The sequence below is a fragment of the Phyllobates terribilis genome, unplaced genomic scaffold (assembly GCF_046119375.1).
Source record: "Phyllobates terribilis strain yellow unplaced genomic scaffold, ASM4611937v1 Scaffold_1__5_contigs__length_1240528914, whole genome shotgun sequence".
NCBI classification, from domain to species: Eukaryota; Metazoa; Chordata; class Amphibia; order Anura; family Dendrobatidae; genus Phyllobates; species Phyllobates terribilis.
In genome coordinates, this window is record NW_027362761.1 from 230,502,976 (window position 1) to 230,515,484 (window position 12,509).

Below are 12,509 nucleotides of genomic sequence, written 5' to 3' on the forward strand. Positions count from 1 at the left end.
GAAATGTTCTTGAGGCAGAGATTTTATCAGGATCAGCTGAAGGTGATAAGGCATACATAGAGATTTCCAAGCAATCTGCCCTGGGCAATTAACTTTTTGAATTGGCGAACATCTCTGTAATCTTCTAAATTTTATTTTTGTTTTCCGTAATGCCATTTACTAATCTATTAATTATGACAACTTTGTTGTTTATCGTGTAAAAAGGCTGAAAGTAAATAGACATGGGTAATTTGAGTTACTTTTTATTATTATGTAGAACACACTTTTCTAGCTTCCGAAACTTATTTGTTTCAGAACTCGGGCTGCTAGTTTACTTATATCCAACCTAAAATGAACCAAATGGCATCCTATAAAAATTATGTTGATGGTTATTCGCCGTACCTATATACCTAGATTAGTTAGATGACTAGAATATAGCCTGCGTATTAACTAAGGTATCGCCGTATGAATTCACTCATCAACACAGACACAACTAACCACTGACCCTTCCTATTTTGATAATTGATATATTCTATATTTTACAATGTCCTAAGAATCTGGCCGCAGAAACTGCTTGGTTTCAGATACTTCCTGTTACTTTGCTTTGATAAAACTTTATTGATAAAGTCATATGTGGACTGCATGTGTTTTTACTGGGTGGAAACGCACATCTGCAAGGAGTTTGTATGTTCTCCCCGGTTTCCTCCCACACTCCAAAGACATACTGATAGGGAATTTAGATTGTGAAACCCAATGGGGACAGTGATGATGTATGTAAAGCGCTGTGGAATTAATGGTGCTATATAAGTGAGTAAAACAAATAAATAAGTAAATATGCGGAGGCGTTTTTACCTACAGATTTTCTTAAAAACTTTTACCAACTGGCGGATGTTTGACTGCCTTTATACATAGGCATACCAAAGTGAATGATGCGCACTCAGCGATTTGTACTAGGTCGCTCAGTGCGCACAAGTTGCCATTATTCTCAGCTGTGCAAGTTGTTTTTACACCGGATGATGCACCGCTGAGAACGATGATCTTTTATGCAGCATAAAAGATCATGTCACCCGGCAGCCTGTTTACAAGGTAAGATAATTATGAAATGAGCATTTTTAACAATGTTCAATGTTAATTATCTAGCAGCATAAATGACTCCTTAAAGTCGTGGAAACCCTTTTAATAATGTGACAACTCTATTGTGAGCTTTTACTGCTACAGCGCCCATTCATTTTGCATGTATAGTGATCTTTTAATTGGAAAAACACTGCAGATTTTGGTGGCTTTACATAAATGAAGATTATTAATGCAAATATATTCTATTTTAAAAATTGTAAGTTTAGCAAAGGTGACAAAATAAGTTAACACAAAAGCAATCTTTTATCAGGGGTGTGGAACTGGCAGACACCGGTTCTCACCCTGCGACCTCTGGCACCCTTCTTACATCTGTGGACAGCGCAGTATGTAATGTACACGGCTCTGTGCACACATACCGCACCTTCACACCCTGTGCTGCTCAAAACCCAGAAACAGCTTTAAATGGACCAGTCTTCCTTTCAGATGAGGCTGTGGTTTGGCTGGTATGAGATACCTTACTTCATTCTTATTGAATATAACTAGCCACCATAGATCACAAGAAAGAATGGGACTGTAAAGTAACATGTTTTCCCAATGGAGAATTGACATTAAAGAGAGCATAGTGTTGCTTCTGTCTTCAGCAGAAGACAGTGACCAGATCTGAACCAGGCTCGGGAGGCGATCTGGCTGTAGCAGAGGACTGTTCCTGTGGGCCGTTACTTCCAGCGTAGCTGTACGGTACAGGCTGTTGGTTGGGGCCGTGCTGCAGGCAAGACAGCCAGTGTGAGGAGCACACTGTATACCCAGTGACTCGCATATCTAGGACTTGCGGCCTAGCGGGAAATACCAGTGACCCTCGCTAGGGCCAGTGTAAGGATCAGAAATGTTTATAGAGACTATGACGGGGACGGGTCTAGTACTGAAAGTGACGCCCGTTAAACGACTATTAATGCCTTTATGTCTCAGCTTAAATGCTAGATGATAAGCACATTAAGAACAGTGTATATAATAGAATGTTGGATAGATAATATATTTAGTCACTGTGTTCTGATAGTGTCATAATCTACTGTACTGACCTTGCTACTGCTACCCATAATATATGACACCATCTTGATCAACATTCAAGTGCGACTATTTATTGATGTCATACTGTATAATAATAAATTTCACTTCTTTGTACATTTATGTATACCACTTATCTATCCCCAATATATTGTGGGGTCATAATATTCACTATTATGGTGATCACTAATGAGTTTGCACTTTATTAATTACTGTTCTGCTGGCTGGTTTTTGTTTATTCATTTCCCTTGTATCTTATACATCATCACTAGCTCACGTGAATTGTGGCAAACATTTGTACTGATCACCAGTAATATGGCCGCCAGCTTCCACGTGCGCTGTGCTAACCCACCACTGTTCTGTCACATCCGGCCTCCGAATTAGCAGTGAATATGTCCGTGACATAAATCGGGAGTTTTCTCCCTGACGTGCGCCCTGCTAATGTGTAATGTGACCGTTCCTTTCATTTGGGGATGCACACCACACGCGCTATCAGCTGACCGACAATGTTAAGACCTATAAACAGTAGACAGGACACTATCCATTCATACCCCTATTTTGAAAAAGCAAATGCGAAACACGCGTTGGGGTTGTCTACTGGGAAAGCCGCACTTGCGATTATATTTATGGGTAAGTGACGATTATTGTGCACTTTATGGGCATATTGCTATTTTTCTAGTCTGCCACCATTGTTGAATAGAAGTGAAGTATAATGAGTCATTTTGCACAAGCACTTTGATTTTTTTGGAATTATTAACACTAATCATGTATATTGTATGAATTAGAGGTTTCATTTCCTCAGTGGCGCCCTTGAGTTGTATTCCTACTCTGGAAATATTCCATATTTGGGGATGCGCATTAATATCATTAAAACCCCATACTTACCTGCTTTGTTGCTCGGGTGACCTTGTATCCTCTTCATATCTACCTCTCTTTATGTTTTTTGTATTTATGTATGTATTTTCATTAATTAATAAAGTTTAAGTATTAATTACATGAAGTCTACACTCCGATTTCTTTTTGATTAGTATGCATTGGGTGTTTCTTCAACAATTACATTGCTCAAAAAATAAAGGGAACACTCAAATAACACATCCTAGATCTGAATGAATGAAATATTCTCAATGAATACTTTGTTCTGTACAAAGTTGAATGTGCTGACAACAAAATCACACAAAAATCATCAATGGAAATCAAATTTATTAACCAATGGAGGCCTGGATTTAGAGTCACCCCCAAAATTAAAGTGGAAAAACACACTACAGGCTGATCCAACTTTGATGTAATGTCCTTAAAACAAGTCAAAATGAGGCTCAGTATTGTGTGTGGCCTCCACGTGCCTGTATGGCCTCCCTACAACGCCTGGGCATGCTCCTGATGAGGTTGCGGATGATCTCCTGTGGGATCTCCTCCCAGACCTGGACTAAAGCATCTGCCAACTCCTGGACAGTCTGTGGTGCAATGTGACGTTGGTGGATGGAGCGAGACATGATGTCCCAGATGTGCTCAATCGGATTCAGGTCTGGTGAACGGGCGGGCCAGTCCATAGCTTCAATGCCTTCATTGGCTGACACACTCCAGCCACATGAGATCTGGCATTGTCCTGCATTAGGAGGAACCCAGGGCCAACCGCACCAGAATATGGTCTCACAAGGAGTCTGAGGATCTCATCTCGGTACCTAATGGCAGTCAGGCTACCTCTGGCGAGCACATGGAGGGCTGTGCGGCCCTCCAAAGAAATGCCACCCCACACCATTACTGACCCACTGCCAAACCGGTCATGCTGAAGGAGGTTGCAGGCAGCAGATCGCTCTCCACGGCGTCTCCAGACTGTCACGTCTCTCACATGTGCTCAGTGTGAACCTGCTTTCATATGTGAAGAGCACAGGGCGCCAGTGGCGACTTTGCAAATCCTGGTGTTCTGTGGCAAATGCAAAGCGTCATGCACGGTTTTGGGCTGTGAGCACAACCCCCATCTGTGGACGTCGGGCCCTCATACCACGTTTATAACAGTTTGTGCAGACACATGCACATTCGTGGCCTGCTGGAGGTCATTTTGCAGGGCTCTAGCAGTGCTCCTCCTGTTCCTCCTTGCACAAAGGCGGAGGTAGCGGTCCTGCTGCTGGGTTGTTGCCCTCCTACGGCCCCCTTCACATCTCCTGGTGTACTGGCCTATCTCCTGATAGCGCCTCCAGCCTCTGGGCACTACGCTGACAGACACAGCAAACCTTCTTGCCACAGTTCACATTGATGTGCCATCCTGGATGAGCTACACTACCTGAGCAACTTCTGTGGATTGTAGAGTCCGTCTCATGCTACCATGAGTGTGAAAGCACAACCAACATTCAAAAGTGACCAAAACATCAGCCAGAAAGCATTGGTACTGAGATGTGGTCTCTGGTCTCCACCTGCAGAACCACTCCTTTATTGAGGGTGTCTTGATAACTGCCAATAATTTCCATCTATTGTCTATTCCATTTGCACAACAGCATGTGAAATTGATTGTCAATCAGTGATGCTTCCTAAGTGGACAGTTTGATTTCACAGAAGTTTGATTTACTTGGAGTTATATTCTGTTGTTTAAGTGTTTTATTTTTTTGAGCAGTGTATATCCATGATATTAGCACGTGCTTAAGACTATGATACTGGCATGATGATCTTGCTTAATTATGATCTAATTATCAGTGTTCCTGTGAACTCTCTACAATAATATAGTGCTTACGCGCGTGTGTGTGTGTGTGTGTGTGTGTGTGTGTGTGTGTGTGTGTGTGTGTGTGTAGTGATAAATATATAATATACATACAGTGGCGGCCAAAAGTATTTAGTCAGCCACCAATTGTGCAAGTTCTCCCACTTAAAAAGATGAGAGGCCTGTAATTGACATCATAGGTAGACCTCAACTATGAGAGACAAAATGAGAAAACAAATCCTGAAAATCACATTGTCTGATTTGGAAAGAATTTTTTTTTAAATTTTGGTGGAAAATAAGTATTTGGTCAATTACAAAAGTTCATCTCAATACTTTGTTATATATCCTTTGTTGGCAATGACAGAGGTCAAACGTTTTCTGTAAGTCTTCACAAGGTTGGCACACACTGTTGCTGGTAAGTTGGCCCATTCCTCCATGCAGATCTCCTCTAGAGCAGTGATGTTTTGGGGCTGTCGCTGGGCAACACGGACTTTCAACTCCCTCCAAAGGTTTTCTATAGGGTTTAGATCTGGAGACTGGCTAGGCCACTCCAGACCTTGTAATGCTTCTTATGAAGCCACTCCTTGTTGCCCTGGCGGTGTGCTTGGGATCATTGTCATGCTGAAAGACCCAGCCACGTTTCATCTTCAATGCCCTTGCTGATGGAAGGAGGTTTGCACTCAAAATCTCTTGATACATGGCCCCATTCATTCTTTTCATGTACAAGGATCATTGTCCTGGTCCCTTGGCAGAGAAACAGCCCCAAAGCATGATGTTGCCACCCCCATACTTCACAGTAGGTATGGTGTTCTCTCTCAACTTTTTAAGTGGGAGAACTTGAACAATTGGTGGCTGATTAAATAAGTCTTTCCCCCACGGTGTGTGTGTGTATGTGTATGTGTGTGTATATACAGGGAGGGATGCAGGATGAGTGCTGGAGGGTACAGGGCCCACTCTTGAGAAAAAGTACTAACCGAATACTGACCAAATAATGAAAGTGGGGCCATGGCCTTACTCTAGCACTGGACCTGAAATCCCTGGCTCCTAGGAAGTAATGTCACATGAAGGAATCTAGCTGAAAAGTGTGAGTATTTATGTGTATGTGCTCAATGTGTAAATGTGCAAGTCACGCATGTACACACACACACATATACATATATACACATACATACATACATATATATATTAAGGCAGCGCTAGTCATCATGTTGGGGGACACTCGCTGCACCGGGTCAATTAAAGCACACCAGCCACGTTTTCCAGTATATCACAATCCAGCAGTTTATTACACTTCACTACTGCTTATCACCGAGTCCAACTCAGTGGCTCGCCGACATACACATATAATGTCCAGGAGCCTTTCAAGTGGCAGACAGGCCCACTTGGCTCCAGTTACAGCCTCCAGCAAAGTCACTTATAGCAACGTCCATATAATGCAGTGTTTTACCTTTGCCGGGTTTTAGCTGCTTCAGTCAGTTTTGTTCTGCCACCACTGTGGCTTTACGGCATCCCAGATGGGGGTCTCCAGCCCTCGTTCCTTCAAAGGCTACTGGCATGTTTTCTCACTAACATCCAGCTTCTGCCTTTCAGGCTTCACCAGGCCTCTCTAGGCCTCACTAAGCCTCTGCAGGCTAATGGTGTCCCACACACGGGAACAGGCCTCACGCCTTTCACACCAGTCTCAAATCTACCAGGGTTCATATATCCTCTAATGCACAGACAGGACCTGTGCTGATGTCACAGTCATGTGATCAGACCTTCTTTGTGCACAGGAGGTACATGGTCGGCCAAAACACACCCTGGACCACTACAGTAATGCCGCAAGCCGCTGCATTACTTACATACATACACACATAAATATATATATATTTATTATATATATATATATATATATATATATATATATATATATATATATATATATATATATACACACACACACACACACACACACAGTACAGACCAAAAGTTTGGACAAACCTTCTCATTTAAAGATTTTTCTGTATTTTCATGACTATGAAAATTGTACATTCACACTGAAGGCATCAAAACTATGAACTAACACATGTGGAATTATATACTTAGCAAAAAAGTGTGAAACAACTGAACATATGTCTTATATTCTAGGTTCTTCAAAGTAGCCACCTTTTGCTTTGATGACTGCTTTGCACACTCTTGGCATTCTCTTGATGAGCTTCAGGAGGTAATCACCGGAAATGGTTTTCCAACAATCTTGAAGGAGTTCCCAGAGATGCTTAGCACTTGTTGGCCCTTTTGCCTTCACTATGTGGTCCAGCTCACCCCAAACCATCTCGATTGGGTTCAGGTCTGGTGACTGTGGAGGCCAGGTCATCTGGCGTAGCAACCCATCACTCTCCTTCTTGGTCAAATAGTCCTTACACAGCCTGGAGGTGTGTTTGGGGTCATTGTCCTGTTGAAAAATAAATGATGGTCCAACTAAACGCAAACCGGATGGAATAGCATGCCGCTGCAAGATGCTGTGGTAGCCATGCTGGTTCAGTATGCCTTCAATTTTGAATAAATCCCCAACAGTGTCACCAGCAAAGCACCCCCACACCATCACACCTCCTCCTCCATGCTTCATGGTGGGAACCAGGCATGTAGAGTCCATCCGTTCAGCTTTTCTGCGTCGCACAAAGACACGGTGGGTGGAACCAAAGATCTCAAATTTGGACTCATCAGACCAAAGCACAGATTTCCACTGGTCTAATGTCCATTCCTTGTGTTCTTTAGCCCAAACAAGTCTCTTCTGCTTGTTGCCTGTCCTTAGCAGTGGTTTCCTAGCAGCTATTTTACCATGAAGGCCTGCTGCACAAAGTCTCCTCTTAACAGTTGTTGAAGAGATGTGTCTGCTGCTAGAACTCTGTGTGGCATTGACCTGGTCTCTAATCTGAGCTGCTGTTAACCTGCGATTTCTGAGGCTGGTGACTCGGATAAACTTATCCTCAGAAGCAAAGGTGACTCTTGGTCTTCCTTTCCAGGGGCGGTCCTCATGTGAACCAGTTTTTTTTGTAGCGCTTGATGGTTTTTGCAACTGCACTTGGGGACACATTCAAAGTTTTCCCAATTTTTCAGACTGACTGACCTTCATTTCTTAAAGTAATGATGGCCACTCATTTTTCTTTACTTAGAATTTGTATTATGGCAAGAAAAAAGCAGCCAACAGTCTATTCAGTAGGACTATCAGCTGTGTATCCACCAGACTTCTGCACAACACAACTGATGGTCCCAACCCCATTTATAAGGCAAGAAATCCCACTTATTAAACCTGACAGGGCACACCTGTGAAGTGAAAACCATTTCCGGTGACTACCTCTTGAAGCTCATCAAGAGAATGCCAAGAGTGTGCAAAGCAGTCATCAAAGCAAAAAGGTAGCTACTTTGAAGAACCTAGAATATAAGACATATTTTCAGTTGTTTCACACTTTTTTGTTAAGTATATAATTCCACATGTGTTAATTCATAGTTTTGATGCCTTCAGTGTGAATGTACAATTTTCATAGTGATGAAAATACAGAAAAATCTTTAAATGAGAAGGTGTGTCCAAACTTTTGGTCAGTACTGTATATATATCACACACACACACACACACACACACACACACACACACACAGTGAGATTTTCTGTGTTAGCCAAATAAATATTGTTGGTTAAGTACCACTGTCTCCTCATTGCGCTGTTGCATCCAAAAAAACCGTCCACACTTCAATGACATACTGTTTCCAAAGCACCTCACGCAGCCAATCACCAGCCCTGTAACAAGGGGCAAGAACCCCAAAACAGATGTCTAGATGGATCTCTCCCTTTTGGAAAAGTCTCTGAGTTGGCTGGCATGAGAGATTTCTTTCTTTTGGAGAAATGCTAATATACATATAATATCAGAAAGGTGAAATGTCAGTTTCATTGGTTACATACCTGCACAGAACACTCCAGGGACTTCACTCCGCAGGATCACAGTCCTCACCTTGTTGTTACTCTTCAGCGAATCAACAGCCTTTAGCATCTAGAAAATAAAAAGACTTGAGTCTAAGAAGTAATCTACAGAAGTCCATGGTGGGAGATAGATGTCTGACTACATAATATAGCCAGCTATTCCACATGCACTTGTATAACTGTTTAAATCATACAAGGAAAATAATACAGAATCTCTTATCCCTATTTTCCCTGGCATTTGCCATCAGGAGAAAGTCATGAGTAGTGTTGAGCGATACCTTCCGATATCAGGAAATATCGTATCGGATCGGACCGATAGCCAAAATGTATCGGATATCGCCGATTCCGATACCGGAAACCAATGCTAGTCAATGGGACACAAATATCGGAATGAAAATAAACCCTTTCTTTCCTTGTAGGTTAATTCTACATGAAGTAAAACAACTAAGAATAATGTAGAATGTATTACGCGAAAAGCCGGCAATTCATCAGCGGCATACACCGGTACCCGACAATTTAGAACAGAAAGAATAAAGAATCATACATAGATTAGATAGATAGAAACATGTCAGTCACATATATATGAAGTACAGTGACAGTGTTGCTTACTGTACTTGTCATTTAGTGTAAAGGATTTATTTAAAAAAATAATAGTGTTTTCATGCACTGTCTCTTTAAAAAAGCCGGCCGGCAATTCAGCAGCGGTACCCGACAATTTATAACAGAAAGATAGAGCATCACACATAGATTAGATAGATAGAAACATGTCAGTCACATATATAAGAAGTACAGTAATCAACACTATCACTGTACTTGTCATTTAGTGTTAAAATAAAGGATTTATTTAAAAAAAAATTGGCGTGGGGTTCCCCGTAATTTTAGGCTCTAGCGGAGGTTAAGCAGACGGCTGGGGCAGATGTTTGAAGCCTGGGAAGGGGGTAATACCCACGGAGCTCCCCAGGCTACTAATATCAGCCCCCAGCTGAATACCTAGCCTTTACTAGCTATCAAAATGGGGAACCCCCCAAAAAATGACATGGGGTCCCCCCTAATTTAATAGCTTGCAAAGGCTAGGCAGACAGCTGGGGGCTGATATTAATAGCCCAGGAAGGGTGCCATGAATATTGGCCCCCTCCCAGGCTAGAAACACCAGCCGTCAGCCACCGCAGAAATGGCGCATCCATAGGATGCGCCAATTCTGGCACTTAGCCTCGCTCTTCCCACTGCCCTGTAGCGGTGTCAGTGGGGTAACAGAGCTGGGGTTGATGTCAGGTTATAATGCCAGCGGACATCAAGCCCAGGTTAGTAATGGAGAGGCGTCTATAAGACACCCCCATTACTAACCCCATAGTCAAAGTTAAAAAAAAACACAAACACCCAGAATAAAGTCCTTTAATTGAAATAAAGACACAATTCTTTATTGTTCTAAATTAAACCATACTTACCACCACGCCCATTCCAGCTGAAGCCAATGATCTCCTGCAATAAAAGAAAAATAATAAAGCAACATCATCCTTACCTTTCCATGGTTCCCAGGACGGCTTCAGCTCTGCTACATCGAGATGACAGGCTGGACCGCAGCAGAAAGCTACCATTCAGCCTGTCATCCCACAGACACTGAGAAGCGCAGGCTTGCTTGCGCTCCTCAGTGTCTCTCTGTGACGGCATCCAGATGAGCCGAGTTCATGTCTAATGAACTCGGCTCACCTCATGCACGTCACTGACAGCGTGGGAGAATTCTCACGCTGAAGCGCTGAGTGCAGGAGAATTTTCCCACGCTGTCAGTGACGTGCATGAGGTGAGCTGAGTTCATTGGACATGAACTCGGCTCATCTGGATGCCGTCACAGAGAGACACTGAGGAGCGCAAGCAAGCCTGCGCTTCTCAGTGTCTGTGGGATGACAGGCTGGATGGCAGCGTTCTGCTGCGGTCCAGCCTGTCATCTCGATGTAGCAGAGCTGAAGCTGTCGTGGGAACCATGGAAAGGTAAGGATGATGTTGCTTTATTATTTTTCTTTTATTGCAGGAGATCGTTGGCTTCAGCTGGAATGGGCGTGATGGTAAGTATGGTTTAATTTAGAACAATAAAGAATTGTGTGTTTATTTCAATTAAAGGACTTTATTCTGGGTGTTGTGTTTTTTTTAAATACTTTACTAGAAATTCATGGTGGTCATGTCTAATATTGGCGTGACCCCATGAATTTCGGGCTTAGGGCCAGCTGATATTGCCAAGCTGGCCCTAACCCCTTTATTACCCAGTGAGCCACCGCACCAGGGCCCTGGATGAGTTGGGTACAGCGCCAGAAGATGGCGCTTCTATGAACGCGCCATTTTCCAGGGTGGCTGCGGACTGCAATTTGCAGCGGGGGGGGGGGGACGACAGAAAGCTTGGGCCTCCCTGCGCTGCGGATTCCAGCCCCCAGCTGCCTAGTTGTACCTGGCCGGACACAAAAACAGGGCGAAGCCCCACGTCAATTTTTTTTAATTATTTCATGAAATAACTAAAAAAAAAAAAGGGCTTCCCTATATTGTTGTGTCCGACCAGGTACAAATAGGCAGCTGGTGGCTGGGGGCAGTCCGTTCTTGCCTGCTGTACCTGGCTGGACACAAATATAGTGCGAAGCCCCACATCAATTTTTTTTAAATTATTTCATGAAATAACTAAAAAAAAAAAAGGGCTTCCCTATATTGTTGTGTTCGGCCAGGTACAATTAGGCAGCTGGGAGTTGGGGGCAGCCCGTTCCTGGATGCTGTACCTGGCTGGCATACAAAAATATGGCAAAGCCCACGTCAAAATTTTTGGGAAAAATTAATTAAAAAATAAATAATAATTTAGGGACTGCATCTTTATTAACTCCTCAAGTGTCATTTAGTGTTAAAATAAAGGACTTATTAAAAATAAAATTGGCGTGGGATCCCCCATAATTTTAGTCTCTAGCGGAGGTTAAGCAGACGGCTGGGGCAGATGTTTGAAGCCTGGGAAGGGGGTAATACCCACGGAGCTTCCCAGGCTACTAATATCAGCCCCCAGCTGAATACCTAGCCTTTACTAGCTATTAAAATGGGAGACCCCCCCCAAAAAAATTACGTGGGGTCCCCCCTATTTTAATAGCTAGCAAAGGCTAGGCAGACAGCTGGGGGCTGATATTAATAGCCCAGGAAGGGTGCCATGAATATTGGCCCCATCCCAGGCTAGAAACACCAGCCGTCAGCCGTCCCAGAAATGGCGCATCCACAGGATGCGCCAATTCTGGCGCTTAGCCTCGTTCTTCCACGCTGCCCTGTAGCGGTGGCAGGGGGTAATAGTGGTGGGGTTCATGTCAGCGCCAGCTGCCATGAAGCCCAGGTTAGTAATGATGGGCGTCTATAAGACACCCCCATTACTAACCTACAAAGTGTTAAAAATAAAAAACACACACTACACCCAGAAAAAAATTATTTATTTGAAATAAAACACACCACTTTATTTAATTCTTAGTTGACTAAAAAAAAATAGTTACCCGTCCACGTTCCTGCGCTGATTTCCCATGCACAGCTGCCACATCTGGAGATGGTGACAGCTGTGCATGGCTGCTGTAAGCTCACACTGCCGGGAACACGTCCGCTCCCGGCAGCGGGAGCCACTGACTGAGGTCACCGGAGTGCATTCAGTCAGCGCAGCTCCGGAGACCTCCTTTACGGCACTGCTGTACCGTGGGAATTTCTCACGGTACAGCGGGGCCGTAAAGGAGCTAACCGGAGCAGCGCTGCC

At 43.5% G+C, this 12,509-nt stretch overlaps 1 protein-coding gene across 1 annotated transcript in view; it reads right to left on the minus strand.

Moving 5' to 3' along the window:
* Positions 1 to 12,509, minus strand: part of AUH (AU RNA binding methylglutaconyl-CoA hydratase) — a 270,894-nt gene that overhangs the window by 222,726 nt on the left and 35,659 nt on the right. The window contains exon 3 of the mRNA XM_073671019.1: positions 8,741 to 8,828. Coding sequence (XP_073527120.1) covers positions 8,741 to 8,828 — 88 coding nt within the window. The remainder of the gene's footprint in view (positions 1 to 8,740; positions 8,829 to 12,509) is intronic.